The sequence below is a fragment of the Aspergillus steynii genome (assembly GCF_002849105.1).
Source record: "Aspergillus steynii IBT 23096 chromosome Unknown P170scaffold_6, whole genome shotgun sequence".
Classification (NCBI taxonomy): Eukaryota; Fungi; Ascomycota; class Eurotiomycetes; order Eurotiales; family Aspergillaceae; genus Aspergillus; species Aspergillus steynii.
The window spans coordinates 404,552-423,072 of NW_020194403.1; the positions used below are offsets into that span (position 1 = coordinate 404,552).

Here is an 18,521-nt window from a genome sequence, read left to right on the forward strand (position 1 = left end):
GCTTTTATAATTAATAAACCAGCAATTCCCACTCGTCAGACGCAAACCCCAAGCTCAACTCAACTAGCATCTCTGCCCATCACTAGTCTAATCATCCCCCGCCCCCTCTTCCCCGGACCAAACAGCCCCCCCTCATTGGCGCATCCCTGCAGAATCACCGCCTAGCGCTTCTCACTCCCCTAGTGCTGACCACCGCTGCTGACACTCAGACTAAATCTGCATGGCATGATCTAACTCTGAGCCCCTTGTGACACTGACAGAGCAGTCGAGTCCAGACCGTTTCTCGTGACGCTTAGCGATTGGACGGATTGTTCTCCGACTAACACCGCCACAGGTGCGCGCATTTCTTCCTGTCTTGGTCACCACACAATAGCCTAACTATACCCCTGTTCTCTACACCTCCAGGCATTAATGCCATTCTCCACGAGTCTCTCAGGGACCAGCTCCTTTGCCGATCCGGAAACCCCCGGATCAACGCTGTCCGTGCGTCACTGTCCCCGCGTGTCTAGTCTGCGGTATGTCATGCCATGCGGTCGTTGTCTCTCACTGCCGTAACTTGAATGAAAATGAACTGCCGTGACGAATTGGTCTCCGTGCTGTTTTGGGTTATGGAGCTGTTTGGGTTTGGTGAGTCGGGTTGCGGTCCGAGGGGCCGTTGTAGATGCTTTTTGGGGTTGGGAGAGGCTTCGTTTAGAGTTGGGGTTTGGGAGTATAGGTTTTTGTGTATAAAAGCGTGGGTTTATCTCGTTTGAAAGTGATATTGCATTCCGATCGATCAGTCTGGTGTTTGACGCGGTCTTCACAATGAAGTTCATTTCCCTCCTTGCTGTTCTCCCGCTTGTCTTTGCGGCGCCGAATAAACGCGATTCTGGTTTTGTTTGTGAGTCTTGGTCCTCGAGCATTTCAGGAAATTTTCTAATAGACCACAGGGTTTGGAACAAATGAAGCCGGCGCAGAATTCGGCCAGAACACTATTCCCGGCGATCTGGGAACCCATTACATCTGGCCGGATCTGTCCACCATCAAGACACTGCACGATGCGGGCATGAATATCTTCCGTGTAGCGTTTATGATGGAGAGGTTGATTCCGGAGAAGTTGACCGGGACCCCGGACGCGAAGTATCTCAGTGATTTGAAAGCTGTCCGTTAGCCATCTACGTGGGAGGCACGAAGATACTGACACGATGCAGACTGTCAAAGGAATCACAGACCTTGGGGACTACGCGATCATCGACCCTCATAACTTCGGGAGATAGTACGTCTCTATCCCTCTAACCCTCAGTTATAGCCGAACTTACCTCCCTCCCAGCTACGGAAACGTCATCTCCTCGACCTCCGACTTCGCCGCCTTCTGGACAACCCTGGCGAAGGAATTCGTCAACAACGACAAAGTCATCTTCGACACCAGTACGCTCTCCCTCCCCTTCGCATAACCCACCCCAACTGACAATCCAGACAACGAATACCACACAATGGACCAAACGCACGTCCTCAACCTCAACCAAGCCGCGATCAACGCCATCCGCGCCACCGGCGCAACAAGCCAATACATAATGATCGAAGGCAACTCGTGGTCCGGCGCATGGACCTGGGTAACCGTAAACGACAACCTGAAGGCCCTCACCGACCCCAACGACAAACTAATCTACGAAATGCACCAATACCTGGACTCCGACGGGTCCGGAACCTCCTCTACCTGCGTCAGCTCGTCCATCGGCCAAGAGCGCGTCGCCGCCGCCACCGCCTGGCTCAAGGAGAACAACAAGAAGGGCTTCCTCGGCGAATTCGCCGGCGGGGCGAACAGCGTCTGCCAGACCGCCGTGCAGGGCATGTTAAGCTATCTGGGCCAGAACTCGGATGTGTGGCTCGGCGCGGCGTGGTGGGCGGCGGGACCGTGGTGGGGGGATTATATCTTTAATATGGAGCCGAGTGGTGGGACGGGGTATACGAATTATTTGAGCCTGTTGAAGCCGTTCTTTGTGGGTGGGGATGGGGGGAGTGGGACGACGACGACGGCCACGAGGACTACGACTGCGACTGCGACGAGTACGAGGACGACGACCGCAACGACCGCGACGTCGACGGCTGTGGCGAAGCAGTATGAGCAGTGTGGAGGGAATAATTGGAGTGGGCCGACGGTCTGTGTGAGTCCGTATAGCTGCCAGAAGGTGAATGATTGGTATTCGCAGTGTTTGTAGTGGGTTAGTATGCGACGTTGATAGCTGTTTCAATGCAATATTTGGTCTATGCTCAAAAATACACTCTGCGAACTGCTTAGTTAGAAATAATTGTTATTAGAAGCTGAGTCGGGATAACTTGAAGTATAAATGGAATGGAGTTAGAACCGTCACATTCCAAAGACGACTAACATGATGTGCCTTGCCAGCCTTGCGTTCCCGGCCAACCTATCGCAGTTCCCGCTGGCCATATTGCTTTTTCCATGCTTCAGCTAAGCGCCCTGACCCTCAGGTACAGCCACACCCACGACTACTTCAGGCTGACACGTTCTCACCTACGTCGTGTCAGGAGGATCAATATATTCTCGATCGTTGACACCGACATCTTCAGCCGGACTATCAGCGAAAATCCCGGCCACCAGTTTTGTCCCCAGGATGAGTGTCATCGGCAAAATCCAAGGGGCTCTAGCCAGCCTATCGAACGAGAATGTGCTGGCACTAGCGAACCTGAATTTCGACTTCTCGCTGTTCAAAATGGAACCGCCACAGGAGTTCACGGGGCTCGGGAATGCACTATCCGCGCGTCGCAAAGAAGACGCAGAAGAGGGCTTATACCATCGCATTGCACGACGACTAGGTGCTCTATTCGAGGGTGTGATTCCTCCGACCCCCGAATTAATCCGCGCGTACGGAAAACGGGTATCTGAGATTTCCGAGGCGCCGGGGATCAATCCCAAGGGTTCGAAAGATGATGGATTATTCGAGAATATGATCGGTGCTGATGGCACGTCGATCTGGGCGGCCGCAACGTCTGGCTCCGGCGCCATCCCCGTGCATATGTTGGCGTGCATGCTGGCCCGCATGTGGAAGTCGGACGAGGCCACGTCCATATGGGTTGAGATTGTCGAAAAGCGAAAGCAAATTATCAAGGAAGGGTGCGAGTCGTTGGAGCCCCGACACTGGGCTTCTCTGCTGGCCTCGCAGCAAGAAATCACACGAAAAGATCTGGCGCACTGGGACGCTAGTGCTCGGGCTTGGCTGAATCGCGCAGACGAAGCCAGAGCTCATCAGCAGACTCAGTTGATGCTCGTTGTCAAGAATCTGGACATCGATGTTAGTAGTGTGAGGGGTACCTATGAGAACGTCATGGATGCGTGGACCCTGGCATTGACAACAGTGAACAGCCTGGTTAAGGGAATGCCGCAGACAGGCCACGATGGAGCCGTACTTCTGGGCCTCGCGTCCTGGCATCTATACCCGGCGCTGAACGTCCTCAGTCTTGGTCAAGACCTGATCGATCTTAAAGACAATCTTGTGCCTCACACTGGCATCATAACCCTTGGCCTTAACGCAGCCAATCCTGGTCCTGGCGAGGGCGTTCGCTGGTCACTTCCTTTGGCACATCTTCGCTTCTATGGCGAGCCTGTGGAGTTAACAACTACTATCAGCAGAAGCGCGGAACGGCTGCACATGCCCGATCTCCTTCAGGTCATCCTCGGCTGCGCTTTGGCTGGCTGGGGGTACTCCACTCCCCGAAAAGCCGATCCAATCATACAGATCCTGGCTGAGTTGTGGTCGTTTCTTAACAGAGGAAAAGGTCTGCTTTTGCAGGACATGAATTCATGCTTTGAGAAGATCACCCATTTGCAGGACGAAGAGAAGCTAGAAACGGATAATGAAGTCAAGAATGCCCAGGAAAAGGCAAAGCAAGATATGAAACGAAGAATGCAAGTTCTCACCGGCGATGAAACAGACACAATTGAACCGTTGCCAGAGCCCATCTATACTGAAAAACGCAAAATGCTGAAAGAGGAGATCGATGGTCTGAAAGAACAAGCAGACCACGATCGCGCAGCACTATTGCGATTGGAAGAAATACTGGATGAACACAACCCGACGTGGCCTATCCTTCTGGCACGAACTGCTTATGAATTCAATTGTGCCGAGGGTGTCAAAAGAGCACAATATGAAATGCTTCAGGCCCTCGGAACCAGACAATCTGAATTTCTTGGCCCACCTCCCCAAGAGACGCAGCCTGCATTCGGTCTGACAGACGAGAGGGTAATCTCTCTGATATCCAACAATTTAGAAGAGCAGATCGAGCTGTTTCGAGATCTAAGCAAGATACTTGCGGTTCCAAATCAACTTATTATCAAGTACGCCCTCGCAGATGAGTTTCCGGGCTATCTCAGGACTCATCGCAACACTTGTGGACTGGCCAGTGCTGTTGTCTCAAACAAACGAGACTATGCTGGAAACGTCCTTTGCGAGCCACGGAGGTGGATTGCTCTTGATAAGGACATTGACATTGACAGCCGACGGAATATAGAAGAGGCTTGGATAAGCTGGCGAACGCAGCTGGGAGTCCATGACACTTTTGATCCGACCAGCCAGAGAATTTCAACCTCGCGGACCGAATATGGAACTGGGTTTACTTGGTTGAAAGCAGAACCAGATCCAGCTCACGAAGCTCCTTGGATGGCCGATTCTAGCACTTTGTCTGGCGAGACCGGGACGTTGTATAATCCTCTCTGTGGGGACCCGGAATACGCTGCGCTGTACTTTGCAGGAGAATATCCCAAAGCCCCTGGGAAGGACCTCGAGGCCGCCCGGGCAATGAGTCTAACTCTTGCCTTGAAGACCGACCGAGTCAGTATCGTACGGCTCTTGTCCCTCTTCAACCAAGTTAGCCTGCCGTATGATCATCCACACAGCCAGGCCATCAGAGGTGCTTGCGCTGCAGCAAAGATATACCAAGCTATCCCTACTGCGAAGCTGTCCCTCCGTTCCCTAATGCTGCCCCTTCATGAAGCCAATTGGATACCACGTCCTGAGCCTCAAGTTGACTCTCAAAACTCGCCAGAGGACCATCTCCCTTATGATACAGGGCTTATCTGGCAGGACGAATACATTACCTCTGATCCGGGTCCGTACATCCTACCGCTTTTCGAAACGGCGGGTGTACACGACGGCGGATTCATTCTGAGTAACATTCGTCTTCTGGATTTTTCCCGAGGACAATTGAAGCAGAGACTGGCGCTTCCAAAAGAGGGTGAAGAATTCTGGACGCAGTGGAAGGCCCCGGAATTGAATCGCTCCCACGCCTTTGCGTGCATCGTATACTTCGAATCGGGGTCGCACAACCACGACCCCGAAGGCTACAAGAGCGTTATGGCAGTCTCCTGTGGTGATTCAATATACGCGGCCGAGTCGCTGTTCTCCGATCCGTACACTGTGCCCAAAGACTTCCTCATCAAACGACTCATCGGGAACATTGGGCATCCGGGAGTCGTCCTACTTGTCCCCCCGGCCTGCCCGATGGTTCGTGCATCCAACATATGCGACCCCTTTTCAGTCCGACACGCCGCATTTGACGGTCGATTAATGGATAAATTTCCCAAGACTCAACTGGAGCTCTCTTTCACCGGGTATTCCGAGTCCATTCGGAGCAAGGACCGCGGGGCCTGCGACACCACCGTTTACGTTCTGGAGGCACAGGTGCGAGTATACGACGGTGGGAGCTGGGTCGGGGATTTGGATGTTCTCGCAGCTCTGGACAGTCCTATCCTGCAGCGTCCTCGTTGACATTGCACGCAAAATGTGGCGTCTCCGTTAGCTGATCATCAGCAACATGTCGTGTCAGTATCGAGTGACGGGGACGCGCAAGATTCGAGCGAAGATTCGAGCGTCGAGCTTGCTAGTATCGATCGGTGGGAAGAGCTGCTCCAACCTCCACCGACGCGAGTAGGAATCATTCGGGCACATGGGAATTGGCTGGCTCGGTTGGCGGCAGCGTCCTTGAGCGTGCAAAAAGGATATTCCACGATGGTACTGCCGCGAAGGATCTGCTGGACATGCATGGGCAATCCATCCTCTTCGGAGCAGAGTTTTCTGATCGGTTAGCGATGTAGGTTGTGGGATGGAGAAGAGGAATTGCAAAGCTTCTTAAAGAAAAAGAGAAGACTAGGCGTGTGGAATAGGAAGGAGCCACCCGAGTGTCTACGGAGTAGTATGATACATAGAATATAAGTATCCATTTAGTAGGGAACAGCAAGACGATCTCATTAGTAAAAAAAAAAAGAATATAAGCAACAATCAATGTCAATACACCTAACCTGTGGGTAGCTACAGAACGACTTGCACATCTCGCAGTCCTCCGACCTCCAGTATGTGAAGAGCAATTTCAGATATCATCTCTTAGCCCAGAGTCTGGTTAAGCCAAGCGAACATGGTCCTCAGAAGCTCTTGCGCAGCACCGATCTGACAATGGTAGCCTGCAACGCCAGTGAAGCTATGCAGAGTCGCTCTGTCAGCGGACGAAACATTAGCGAGGGGTGAGGATTTCGTCAACTATAAACACACACACTCCAAGAACTAGTGGACTCTGTGTGCCACAGCGTGCCTTTTTATCTGGGAAACCAAGCCGGAGCACTGAGGATTACTGACTTCGCTGATCCCGCGATCTTGCGCCCTAGCTACCATACACTGGCCTCTAGGAGGAACCACAGCCCACAGGCACCGAAGGAGCATAGGAGCCATATTATCGCGCAAGGGCCGTGGCACATCATGAGCCCGCTGAGTCGCTTGTTGACATTCTTCTTGGAGGACGACGGTGAGCTTATGGCGACCTTTCTCCAACCTGGGCAGTATGAGTGGATTCGCGAACAGTCCCTGCGTGTCGCTACTCTGCTTCGAATTCCATTAGTGGACACTGGCGATGAAAACGGCGGAATGCTCTCTTTCAACTCTACTCGAGGATCTATCGATACCCGGGTTGAGGATCTTGCAAAGAGGGTGAGGAAAAGCGCGGTTTTTATGAGTGGTCCGTAGTATTTGTTACGGCTGTCAGAGTCTTATTCTACTTTGGAACGGTGTCTAATGTTATTCCAAAGTGGATGCTGGTAATAGACAATTCAAACTAAACATTAGAGACACAAATAACAAACAGCCAGTCCTCGCCAGTAGCCCCTACTCCTCTGCCTTCTCACTCCTCAACCTATCCCTAGCTTCCATCAACGCCTGCCCCAGCAAATTCAACCCCCATTCCTCGCGCCTCAGGCCCGCAGACACGCGCCCAAATCCCACCCCCCAGATACGATCGCGGGGACTCGCCTCGACGATCTCCCTTGTGCCCGTGGCGAGCAGCTGCGTCGCAAGATCCGGGTTCTGCGCGAACTTGAGATAGGTGCCCTCGGCCACGATGGCGTACCTCTGCGCCTCCCAGACATTCTCGTCGAACCCGGGGATCTGGCGACCCAGGCTGCGCAGCTTGCGGGGGTTCACTTTCCCTCCGGTCTCGAGCTGCCGGGTCAGAGGGTGGTCGGGACCGGCGAAGAGGAGGGCTTTGCGGTGCATCATGTATCTTTTCATTGTTAGTGGCCCTAGTTTTTCCTCTAGGGCTGGTAGGAATATGAATGTCTCATGGGGAGACTAAGAAAAGGGGTTACGCCACTGTTCAGCATTAGCGTAGTAGAACGTATCGTTCCCATTCTTCCATTCAAAGGAAGACGGATACCACTGGCCCAGAAAAGCGTTGTCGTCTTCCAGTCGCCAGAAGTAGACGGGTTCGTTGTCTTCTGGGGTCATCTTTTCTAGAGGGGAGAGATGTTTTTCTAGATGTTTAGTGTTCGAGGGTTCGTATTTGGTTATAGTTAAATAGGCAATGTGCTATGACTCATAATCTAGGCTTCCACTTGTAAGAGCACGTTGCCTTGTCTTTCTCCCTATCAAAGGTCTTTTTTTCTTACTTTGAGAACCGTATGGCCTATTTACCCTGAATATATGCAAGAAAACTTCCAGGTTGAGGTCCATTATATTTGCAAATGAGTTGGGGATGGCTCCACAGTTGCTGCCCCCGGAGACTCCACAGCCCAGAAATGAATTAGCGATGGCCCTCCTGTGGGACCAGACGCATGGCTACAACTACGCCTGACCATCTGTTTACATATCTTATATTAGGACTGATATCTTCTGTCTATCCCCTACCGATTACATCTTCTACGCCTCGGTCGGTGATTGGCAAACACTCGCCCTTGAGTACGACCCATAAACTGTACTATCTACTCAATTGTGTCTATTACGCAAGTCCGACTCCCAAGCCAGAAAACAGATAAATAATCCTGCCGCACAAGCTAAATAAAACCTATTGTCTCACTGAAGGTCTCTTAGAAGATCCGGCCCCGCCCTTCGCTTCACGCTTTATGGAAGGGATCAACTATTGCTCATCGCGGGACTGCTGTTTTGCTGTGATATATGCTAGAAAGCTGATTTCTTTACCGGACCGTTGACCAGAGTTGCTTAAGGAGCTACCTTATAGTCCTTCGATGGTACTCAACGTATCTATGTTATCATTCCGAATAAACGGTCCCCAGGACACGTTCCCGTTGGTTCTATCGGGTTCACCGTGGAGTAACAGTTTCCTATGACCGCTCGATACATCGAAACCGCACAGGTACTTGTGTAAACCCTAATGTATCCGAAAATCCGGGACGGCGGATGAGGATCTATATGTATGATAAAGAGGAGCATAAGGCCCGACCTCAAGATGCGATAGCCAAGTTCTTCCTAGATCTTCTAACAGTAGCTCACCCGCGAGGAGTGTCCTCAGATGATTTGACACGCTGACAAAGAAGGTCCAGGGCATTCCCGACTCGAGTCCTCCTAAATCAGCCGCTGAAGCCATCTAAAGATGCCTGATTTCAAGCCAATAAACATGTCCACGACCTTAGATGCTGGGGCGCTAACCTAAGCTGTATTCTCTTTGTAATGCTAATGCTTGTTATTGCCCGGATAAGAGGAATCTTTATTAATGGGTATAATATTCTTGGTGGAGATGTGGTTAGGTTCTGGTCCTATTATTATGTTTAAGTAATATACTGATTTGCAATAAGGCTCCTGCTGAGTAGTTTCTAGTTAGCCCATGGTAATTGTTTATTATACCCTGCCATATCTATCTAACGATGTGCTTTCTCTCATTTAAAAGGTATACTGTCCTAATCAATGATCTTTTGGTTGTTGAAGTTCGGGCAGAGCTGTTCCCAGATGGGTTCTCCTTAGTTAATATCTTCTTATTCGAGGGGGCGGTGCTTCCCTTCAAGCGATATCTTAATTGGGCCCTGAAAACGGCGTGGTTTCTATGGATTTGTCTGATAAGGCTAGTAGAAAGGGGACAGCAAAGAATATGGGAAATAATTCAGCATGTTGAAAGGGCCACTATTTCGACGGGGGTTATTGTTCTGGACAGTTGGCTGAACATGATTGCTTTTTACTGCGCCGAGGGTCCTGACTCCCCTGGGCAGAACTATAAGAACTCCCCTGTGGTTAGAGAGGGCTGTTGTTTTCTGCTTGACATGTAGGAGTCGGACGGGGGATAGGGAGAGATAATAGATATGAGTATCTTCAATTTGTTATACTAGGAAACACTTGGGGACTTGACTAATCTGAATGCCACCTGCATAGGGTGAATTATGATGTTGCAGCAGGATACAAGGCGCATGCGAGGACCAGGTAGGAGAGGGATCCCCGAGCGTTCCTACGAGAAAGATGCGAGAAAATCCAGATGGGTTGTCTATATGTCTAAGTAACCAGCTCTACGGCATGCGGCTTACTTTTCTTCTCCAGTCGAAGAAGATGGCGGTTTTAGATGAGAGGATTCCAACAGAATGGTGACCCTGGGCAAAATGGCGGGTAATGTCTGCGGGTGAGGCAAATCACCAACTAACCATGGGGACAGTCTTGCTGTCTCCTATCCAGAGGAAGGATATAAAAGCAAAAACATACAACAGCCGGGATTCGCTGGTGGTCACCCACCCAACTACTAACCGGCCGGCGTGAGGCTTAAGTACGGCTGAGCGGACGGGAAGCCCTGTTCTCCTCACCCTGTGGTCGTATGTACTTGAAGCTACATATTTATGAAATATACAGTCTGTCATCACTAAATCATTGCAGGAAGTTGGTCTCTACACAAAAGCAAACACCATTCATCGTTGGTCAGACTCCCTGTCTCCTAAGGCTACCGGCGTCATAATGCTTAAAACTCTGCTCCTTTATCAATCCTCCTCACCCTCCTTATATTTGTGGCAGATATCATTTTTGCCCTGTCCGGTAATTTCACATCCCCCAGCGCAACCGCCTGCTAAGGTAAGCGACTTGTCGCTATTACAATGGAAAATGTATTGATGCCAAACGGCCGGGATATTGGCGAGAATAGGCTCGCCGTCGATTGTCAGGGCGCTTTTGATCGCGCCTTCGTTGTTCGAGTCTGTATTGTACAGGTTATGAGCATTATGCGTGGATACTCAAAGGGGCTCTGGGACTTTTTTTCATACCAATATCTTGCAAGGTTTTGGAGCAGTAATCAACGCCAGGGGTGCATGTGGCGGCGCTTGCAGATCCGGCGAAGGCCAGGGCAATGGTGGCAATAGTGGTAATGAATTTCATGATGAATGGCCAGTTTTTGTTAAGTGGGAATTGGTTCGATTGAGGCGACTGGGGCATGTAGACCTGTGGAAGTGATGCTGCATTTATATGCTTTCCGATGCGAACAGGGATAATGACATTTAGCTTTATTGGGAATGCAGGAATGCAGGGAATGCAATATCGCCAGCTTGTTCGAGGTCAAATTACCTGCAAGAGCTGAGCGAGGTGGCAATCTCTTGCCAGGTGCGTTTATTGAAGGCTCCGAGACATTGTTGTCGATGAGAATGTATGAATTATGGGGCTGACTAGGTACTGCAGAGCCAATGAGCTGAATCTTGCGTTTAATTATCTACGCAGTATGTACATTCTTTCCAAATTGTAGTTACAGACGACCCATACTCCTGTCAGTGCTAAGCCCTTTAGCGCCTTTTTTATCTTATGAGAGTCATAAATGATACGCAGTAGTGTATCCAACTGCATTCCTTACTCCCCATACTAATAGGTACACATGAAATGATTAGAACGAGTAATCCTACAAGGGCCCTACGCTGTAATCCCGAGGGAATTTTATCCTTAAAAACTTCATATAGCCCTTGAAGGAATTTAATAATGACAAGCGATTTCCGCTTAATTCTGGGCCAGCATACCGCGTAGGTTAGCCACTATCCCTAGCTTAACATCATGTATTTAGTCAAGGATGGTTCCTGTAGCCATATACTCCGTAATCAATGAAGTTCTTCTTTCTGCTTCATTAGCCCCCTACGTTAGCAACCAAGACCCACGAGGATCCCTCGCGTAACCAGCAGTGTGTTGACATTAAGATATGGCCTCCATCCCGTGCATCGTGGCCCTTGCTTCCACCTCGCGGTGAGACCCGGTACCCCTTTAAAATAATAGTCATTAAAGTTTTTAATATAAAATAGGTATTGAAGTGTAGTGAGTTATTAAATGAAAGAATTTGTGGGTCAACTGACCCACTCGATTTCATCTCATTCTCAGCGGAACCAAGAAACACCATCAGCCGACCTGCAACCATTTCCAGATTCCTACATTCCGATGAAGCTCTAGATAAGCCCTACCAAAAAATAAAAAGGAAGGGAGAAAGAAATAAATAAAATGAATAAAAAGATAGCATGTTGGTATCATGAGAAAAACTTCCGTAGAACAGAAAGAAGAAAAAATAAAGCACATCACAATCATCAGCGAAAATCACACAAACTGATCACTCCCGTCATCGTCAAAGCGCCAATCTTGGATCGATGTTCCTATCAGGAGTCTGAAGCCCAGCAGCAGCAAATGGGAAATTATCCCACACGGGCAATTCCATGCCTTCCCAGCCAGGGGCCGTGCTACCCAGCTCAGCGGGGTCCATGAATGACCACATATCTAAGACACCATTTGGCGTTGGCATGTCCGAGCCACCGCTTACAGGGGTCATTGATATGTTACCCGGATCCGACTGGTTTCGCTGGTGGTTGAGGCTGAAGAGTTTGCTGACATAGGGATTCTTGTTCTGCTGCTCTTGTTGCAGAAGCCGTCGTCTCTGCTCGATGGCATTTTGCAGGAAGGTGAGGATTTCGTAGTAATGGGCCGCTTGGGCGGATTGCTCGGAGAGGGCCTCGAGGATTGCAATGGCCCCGTTGAATGCTTCGTCCAGAACCGAGTCCGTGCCGTTTTTCGAAAACAGGGAGAATCCTAGGACCAGTGCGGCGGCGAATACAAATGCTCTGGGTATGCGTGGTTAGCCGAGGGTTTACGATCATGCCATGCTTTAACTTACTTCAGAATACACATGTTACCAAGTAACAAACCCGACTGGTGAACCTCCACGCAGGTCTGGATCATGTATAGAGCTGAATCTGCACAGGCAGCGGCCAGCCTTGAATGGGCAGGGTCTTCCTGGAACGCCTCATCCATCGCAGCCCCGGGACGTTGCAGTCGGGCTAGCCGAACGCCAAGAACGGATATCAAGAACGGTCTGGTGATGATGATGATGGCAAAGTGGTACGAGCATGCTGTGTGTAGACAACCGATGATGCGCTCCTGAGCGGTAAATCGCTCGCTGTCGATAGGCGGTGGCGTCCGCAGCGATTCCGGTAAGTTTTCACTCCATCCTTTGAGTTTTCCCAACAGCGACTCGGCTCTCTCTGTAGACGCTGTTTTGTCGCCATACAGGCCCACGACGATCTCATCTAGAATTTGTGACATATGGAAGGAAGCAACTAGACTCGCTTCTAAGTGGTAGTCTTGCTGCCTCGTGCTGGGCTGGTTTCCTGCAGGTTCGGGGCGTAAACCGGTCGTCGCGGGAGGTCGTCCGAGGATTGAGCTAACCAGAAGGTCCAAAGTGCAAAGACTCATCCATACACGGGTTCTGTATCATGCATTAGCGTTGGATAAAGTGACAATCCTCATAAAATACCTCTGCCGCTTCTCATCCGCGGGAATAGATTCAGGAGAATCGCTCACGTGCAGGCCCAATGCGGCGGCGGCACGCACAGCTATGCCGATGTACATAAACGCCGCATTTCGACGACAGGCGCCAAGCATATAAAACGACATGAGAAGAAACACTCGCACAAGCTCCAGGCTTGGGTTTTCCAGCATGTTGTCAAATGCAATGCGCTGACCGCGTGCGAAGAAAAAACGCTCAGCCTGGACCGATGTCGGGTTACTCCGGCGAGATTGAGCACCGATGGCAACTATGATGTCTCTAAGAGCCGTATTAGCTCCAGGGTGGTTGCTGTTTGGTTGTGGTGGCTCATTTAGTATGTCCGATGACTCTGAGTCTGTTAGGACATGGATGAACCCGCTTGTCTTAGCACGGATTCTGTCAGCTGAGTTTATCCATGGACATTTGGTGTGGAGATCATTATGAGACAATCTGGAAGACAGATTACTTACTGCAATATGGTATGTCCTAATGAATACCCTTTGTTGATCTAAATCCACGTCGTCGATTGTCAACGGAACATCACGCGGTGTCTCCGTCTCAAGCATATCCTCGCTTTTGATATTGTGCGAGAATAGCGATGGTCCAATATATTGAGTGACGGTGTCACGAAGTAACTGTAGAAAAGACAGCGAGGCAGCCTTGCCGATAAATACTATCTCGGTTCATTAGTATGGTGCAAAGACCTTGCTGAACCAATGTCATACCTCGTTCCCCTTGGCGATTCCGTAGCATCCGCGGATGAGTCCTGTGCGGTGCTTCCGGAGAGCCAGGAGCTGCGACTGCATCTGTCTGTCGCCGGGGTGTAGCAGGGCGATCAAGAGGGGGTAAGGCAATGGGGTTATCCGAGCCCGCGATAGGCAGGGACCTTGCACGGCTCGACCCCGGGGTGGTGGAGCTCGATGCATCCTGGTTTGGTTGGAAGCGTCGTACAAATCGCTCTGTGGGTTGGCACGGGCGACAGCTTTCGGTCCTACCGCTTTTGATGCATGATGCACAGGGAAATCGGCCATTGCATCGCCTGTGGGATTTTCGACAGGAGGAACAGGCCTCTTCTGCACGCAGACGGTTAGAGGGAGATACCTTGCGTCGCGGCATTCCATCCGGCGGGGACCCGCAGGGTCTCCCGGCTCAAGAATAGACTGAATAGTACAGGCGGCGGGGCGATGAATGATTGGTAGGTTGCATTAACATCCGAAGAAGCAGGTGAGAACCAGGACGGGACTATGAGCTAGCTTCTCTCCTCAATAATGGTGTATTTCTTGGGGTGCAGATGAGGAGAGGTCGATCGCCTGTCGATCGCCTTCCTGATTGGCGCGTGACTTGATTATCTTCAGCGATACGGATGACTAATTCCAGTCGAGAATGCCAAGAATCGCCGAGTTGTCGATGGCGTCACGTGTATCTGCCTGAGGTGTCCGTCTCTTGCCCAGGGACAACCATGCAGCATTTGCATCCAGCAGTCTATCTTTTTTTTTTTTTTTTTTTTTTTTTTTTTGTAGAAATGCATTTGGCTACTTGGTGTGTGCTATTGTTTCGCGTAGAGTCTTGTGCTTACATGCTATTAACTCCTGCAGTGGTAAGAACTGAATTGATACTCGAGATATATATTCCATTGTACTCGCACCATAAACATCGTACAGAAAAGGACCAACTTGTGTACGACCACATGGATTTGACCAACTTCTTGTACAAGAGTCAGTTGTTTGAATTGAATACTCCCCGGGGTCATTGAGTGTGCTTATTTCATCTATATACTCTTAAAACGGATCACATACGCTGGTAGAATGTAATTGACAACCCTTGTGCTGTGTACTTCGATGGACAAAAATGATACCACCATACCCTTATGTGTTCGAATTTGCATTAGTCCTAAATACTCTTTTGCTTTTTTGGTCGAGTGGGCAACTGTCGACGGCAAAAATCTAGCCTGCTAGGGTTCGAAACTGGCATGCGATTTAGCACGGACCGGATGATGCGTTTTTTTTGTTCCTTCTACTCTGAAAAGCGAGACCAAGCCGATCACCAGATCCATATCACATATGCCTAGTCCTCGAAATAGCCTGCAAATACCAAAACCTGACTACAGCTTATTGATGATTTCTTGAGTGAAGATAGCCGGGGTATACCCCTGTTGAGGCTTAGGAGGCATACCAAGGCACACTACAGAATCGGATTAGATGAAGTTTCGAGATAGATACATAGTTTGATTGCCTAAATAAACCATTTGACTAGTTCGATAGCTTCTAGTAAGCTCTCCGTATGGGACAAATGCACCGGACAATAGGTGAGTCCATACTCTGTACTCTATCTTCGTACAATCGGCAAGCCGAGTCTAATCGGCCCGAGTCGGATATCAATTCCTGCCTGAGGCAATAGGCAAGAAAACCTTGCAAGCCAACCCAGCACCGGAACTCGGCATCTTGAAATCCCACAAGTCAAGCTCCTCACCCAATAAAGAACAAGCAATTGAATAAGAGAAACTGCAGAAACGAAAACTTTCACCGAAAATCTCGGCCAGGCCCTTCACCGTCGCTGTCAGTGGAGTCAAAAAACTTCCGCCCGCCACGATTGGCCCAGCCACCCCACCCCAAACCCATCCGCCAAACAAACTAGACAAACCCACCTGACCTCGCTTGTCGCTAGCGCGCTTCCACCCGCCGCACCACAAGTATAAATACCGTCTCCCTCCCCTCTCTTCTGAAAATCAAGCGACTCTACGTTAGTTCTCCCCCTCCCTACCTTGGGAAAAGCCTTCGGGCTCTCAACCCAAACAGCCTTCAGAAGAATGCCTGCTAACCAGTCTCCTCTCAACAGTTCAAAGAATCACTTTAGAGTAGACGTCTCATACTGAGCTCTTCTAAAGAGCCACAGAATCTCCACCCTTGCTGATGACTGCTAAGTCCTCGATGCCCTAAAGTGAAGCCGTTTTACTTCCGACTCGACCGCGCTGTCCTCGCTCTGTTTACGACTCATCGCAAGATGGGCTTGTTTCGGGTCTGGCTGCGCTGGTCCAGGGAGTGGTGATGATCTTGACCTTATCTCGATGTCTTGACTTCGGTCGGTCGGATTTGGTGGGTGTCGAGGAGGTCTGAAAGGTGTTTATTCTTTCCCTTTTTCATCTTATGTTGGTGATGTTAGATCGGATTGGGAGTTTGCTATACCCCTTTGCTTTTTTTGTTCAATCAAATACAATTAATTCTATTCAAACTACATTCTATTTTTTGTAGCTCGCTGTAGCCATTGGTAGCGAAGTAATCCTCAGATTTGCTCATAGACTGCTAGATTAACATCTTTTGCATGTTGGTTGATTCAGTATTTGTCCCTTGGGACTCGCCTTGATAGTTGTCTGGCTTTGATGCCAGCTCTTTTGTCCCTCAGTTCCATTCCCTTGGGTATCGTGATATCTAATCGTGAAGTACATTGAATTCATTATCTCATCTTCTCACTTCGCCTCTGCACCCGCCTTGCCCTCTCCGCTGGGATTCCCATTTCCTCCACCCCCTCCACCGCCCTTGGAACCACCCTTCTTGCCTCGACCACCTCGAGATCCACGAGAGGATCCGGAGTTCCCTTCTGCCTTTCCACCACCACCACCGCGATTGTTGCCGCTGCTGCCGCCTCCGCTGGCCGGAGCTTGCGTCTCAGCGCGGTTCTTGCCCCGACTCTTCTCGCCTCCAGGGTTGGCCTTTCGCTCCAGCACGACCACCTGACTTTGTGCAACCGTCACCGGACTAGCTGCAATGGCCTTCTGAAGGCCATCCGCCTCGGCAAAGTCAATGTATCCGAATCCCTTCTTCTTGTCGATCTCCACCTTCACGATCTTGCCGAACGGGGAGAACGCGGTATCGAGCAGCGGTTCTGTGACGCCCTGCGATGGGTTCGCATGCTTCAGGAATGCCTGGGTGGCAGCTGAAGTCGTAGGCGCGGGCGCTTGTTTTCCTTTCGTAGATCGAGACGATTTCCCCTGCGAGGGGGCGGGAGGGTTCTTTGCTTCGGGTTGGTTCTGAGAAGAGGACGGCTCGGTGGCCTGTGCGCCTGGACCTTTGCCTTTTGCATTTTGAGATGAAGATCCTTTGGACTTCGTAGACGTATCCTTCTTGCCGGTTTCCGACACCTGCTCTGTCTTCGCGGCATCAGTCTCGGTGGCAGCAGCAGCAGCAGCGGCGGCGGCCTTTCCTCCTCTGCGACGACCACCCGACGGAGCAATTCCTAAATCACGCTGCAAGATCTTGGCCGCCGCAGCGACATTTCCACGCTCCCTCTTGCGCTCGGAGCTAGGAGTCGACTGGCTGGAGTCCCTCGGAGAATTCTGCGCCCCCGAAGATTTTCCACTTTGTTTGGCGACGCTGGCGGCTTGCTTGGTGGCAGCCTTGACAGCCTCCTTGGTTGCCTTGTCAGACTTGGACCTCTTCTCTCCCTTCTCCGCAGAGCCGGACTGAGAAGCCTCCTTGTCCGGTCGCTGCAGGAGCTTCTTCGCCTGCACCTTCTCGGACTTGCCGTCCTTGTCCGACTTCGAGTGTTTCGACGATTTGTTGGAAGCGTCCTTCGCCTTGTTGGCCTTCTTCTCTTTGATATACTGCACCAGGGGCGTCGTGATCACCGCGTCCTTCTTGTCCCCTCCCTCGTTGGTCTCGGCGGGAGTAGGCTTCACGATGGGTTGGGTGAGACTTTCCAGGAACGCAATGAACTCGGGGTCTTGATCGATTGTGCCTTGACGGGCGTCCTTGCGCACTCGGTTGCCGGGGATCTTGGCGTACGGTGCATACTCAATGGACGGGGGACCGATGAGCACGGGGTCGTTGGATGTACTGCGAGCATCGACGAACGAAGTTTGGCGGACCTTATTCGACAGAGGGATGATGTGATCGCTCGAGTTGAGATGGATGTAGGCGCGCGATGGCCGCGAGGGTTTGGCGGGGCTGGATACTGCGTTAGACAATGGCCGACCGAGTCTTCAACTGAACAATGCCTCGACTCACTCTTTGGAAACCTTGCCGGCCTTGTACTGAAACCAATCTACCTTGCCTGCGCCGGATTTCCACTCAGGACCGACTGCAGTTTCGAATTCCGCCTGTGTCAAACCGGGAGGCAAACGTCTCACGAGCAGTTTGAGGCGCGGAGCTGCCGGCTTGGGCGGTTTCTTGGGAGCCGTGGGACCATTCTTTTGCGTGGCAGCTGCAGGAATCTGAAGGACGCCTCCTGTTGATTTGCCAGCAGGTGTTTGCGCCATGGTGGGCTGTCGTACGGAACCGTGATCTGCTGAGCGAGGGATGAAGCTGGGGGAATATATGAAGATTCAAAGTAGCAGAGAGCTCCAAGTGAGCAGATGTTAAGACATGTGGTCTGCAGAAGAACAAGGAAAGCCCCGGTGAATCCGACCGTGATGAGAGCGGAGCGAGCAAGAGTCAAAGTCCCCAAGGCAAGTGAAGCCGCGGAGGGCAGAACTACGGCCGGGCAGGGCGGCCACCGACGCC

General features: G+C 50.9%; 6 protein-coding genes across 6 annotated transcripts; 2 read left to right on the forward strand and 4 right to left on the reverse strand.

Moving 5' to 3' along the window:
• Window positions 1–804: 804 nt before the first annotated feature.
• On the forward strand, window positions 805–2,198 carry egl2 (putative endoglucanase; the record flags this gene model as incomplete). Its single annotated transcript, XM_024844603.1, has 5 exons — window positions 805–880; window positions 930–1,141; window positions 1,191–1,255; window positions 1,310–1,407; window positions 1,456–2,198. 5 exons carry the CDS (start codon window positions 805–807, stop codon window positions 2,196–2,198), a joined length of 1,194 nt encoding a protein of 397 aa, XP_024701748.1.
• A 340-nt stretch (window positions 2,199–2,538) lies between these two features.
• P170DRAFT_511217 (uncharacterized protein) lies at window positions 2,539–7,007 on the forward strand (the record flags this gene model as incomplete). Its single annotated transcript, XM_024854860.1, has 4 exons — window positions 2,539–5,757; window positions 5,821–6,005; window positions 6,303–6,511; window positions 6,575–7,007. The coding sequence occupies exons 1-4, from the start codon at window positions 2,613–2,615 to the stop codon at window positions 7,005–7,007; spliced, it is 3,972 nt and encodes a 1,323-aa protein (XP_024701749.1). The 5' UTR covers window positions 2,539–2,612.
• A 1-nt stretch (window position 7,008) lies between these two features.
• Window positions 7,009–7,763, reverse strand: P170DRAFT_511218 (NADAR family protein; the record flags this gene model as incomplete). Its single annotated transcript, XM_024854861.1, has 2 exons — window positions 7,009–7,539; window positions 7,630–7,763. 2 exons carry the CDS (start codon window positions 7,761–7,763, stop codon window positions 7,146–7,148), a joined length of 528 nt encoding a protein of 175 aa, XP_024701750.1. The 3' UTR covers window positions 7,009–7,145.
• Window positions 7,764–10,225: 2,462 nt separating this feature from the next.
• On the reverse strand, window positions 10,226–10,616 carry P170DRAFT_477330 (uncharacterized protein; the record flags this gene model as incomplete). Its single annotated transcript, XM_024853443.1, has 2 exons — window positions 10,226–10,437; window positions 10,505–10,616. 2 exons carry the CDS (start codon window positions 10,614–10,616, stop codon window positions 10,226–10,228), a joined length of 324 nt encoding a protein of 107 aa, XP_024701751.1.
• A 1,111-nt stretch (window positions 10,617–11,727) lies between these two features.
• On the reverse strand, window positions 11,728–14,327 carry P170DRAFT_511219 (Zn(II)2Cys6 transcription factor). Its single transcript, XM_024854862.1, has 5 exons — window positions 13,752–14,327; window positions 13,497–13,699; window positions 13,015–13,409; window positions 12,376–12,966; window positions 11,728–12,322 (listed from the first exon to the last, which is right to left on the reverse strand). The coding sequence occupies exons 1-5, from the start codon at window positions 14,140–14,142 to the stop codon at window positions 11,833–11,835; spliced, it is 2,070 nt and encodes a 689-aa protein (XP_024701752.1). The 5' UTR covers window positions 14,143–14,327; the 3' UTR covers window positions 11,728–11,832.
• Window positions 14,328–16,304: 1,977 nt separating this feature from the next.
• On the reverse strand, window positions 16,305–18,438 carry P170DRAFT_387318 (putative nonsense-mediated mRNA decay protein Upf3). The gene is made up of 2 exons (XM_024845798.1): window positions 18,027–18,438; window positions 16,305–17,966 (listed from the first exon to the last, which is right to left on the reverse strand). Exons 1-2 carry the CDS (start codon window positions 18,275–18,277, stop codon window positions 16,490–16,492), a joined length of 1,728 nt encoding a protein of 575 aa, XP_024701753.1. The 5' UTR covers window positions 18,278–18,438; the 3' UTR covers window positions 16,305–16,489.
• Window positions 18,439–18,521: the final 83 nt, after the last annotated feature.

Excerpts from the sequence above, each read along its gene's own strand:
- P170DRAFT_387318 (XM_024845798.1), bottom strand. The coding sequence starts at position 18,277 with ATGGCGCAAACACCTGCTGGCAAATCAACAGGAGGCGTCCTTCAGATT. Across the intron at positions 17,967-18,026 it reads GCCGGCAAGGTTTCCAAAGA|CCCCGCCAAACCCTCGCGGC; the intron begins GTGAGTCGAGGC and ends CGCAGTATCCAG.
- P170DRAFT_511219 (XM_024854862.1), bottom strand. The coding sequence starts at position 14,142 with ATGCCGCGACGCAAGGTATCTCCCTCTAACCGTCTGCGTGCAGAAGAG. Across the intron at positions 13,410-13,496 it reads TTAGGACATACCATATTGCA|ACAAGCGGGTTCATCCATGT; the intron begins GTAAGTAATCTG and ends ATCCGTGCTAAG. Across the intron at positions 12,323-12,375 it reads GGTAACATGTGTATTCTGAA|AGCATTTGTATTCGCCGCCG; the intron begins GTAAGTTAAAGC and ends ACGCATACCCAG.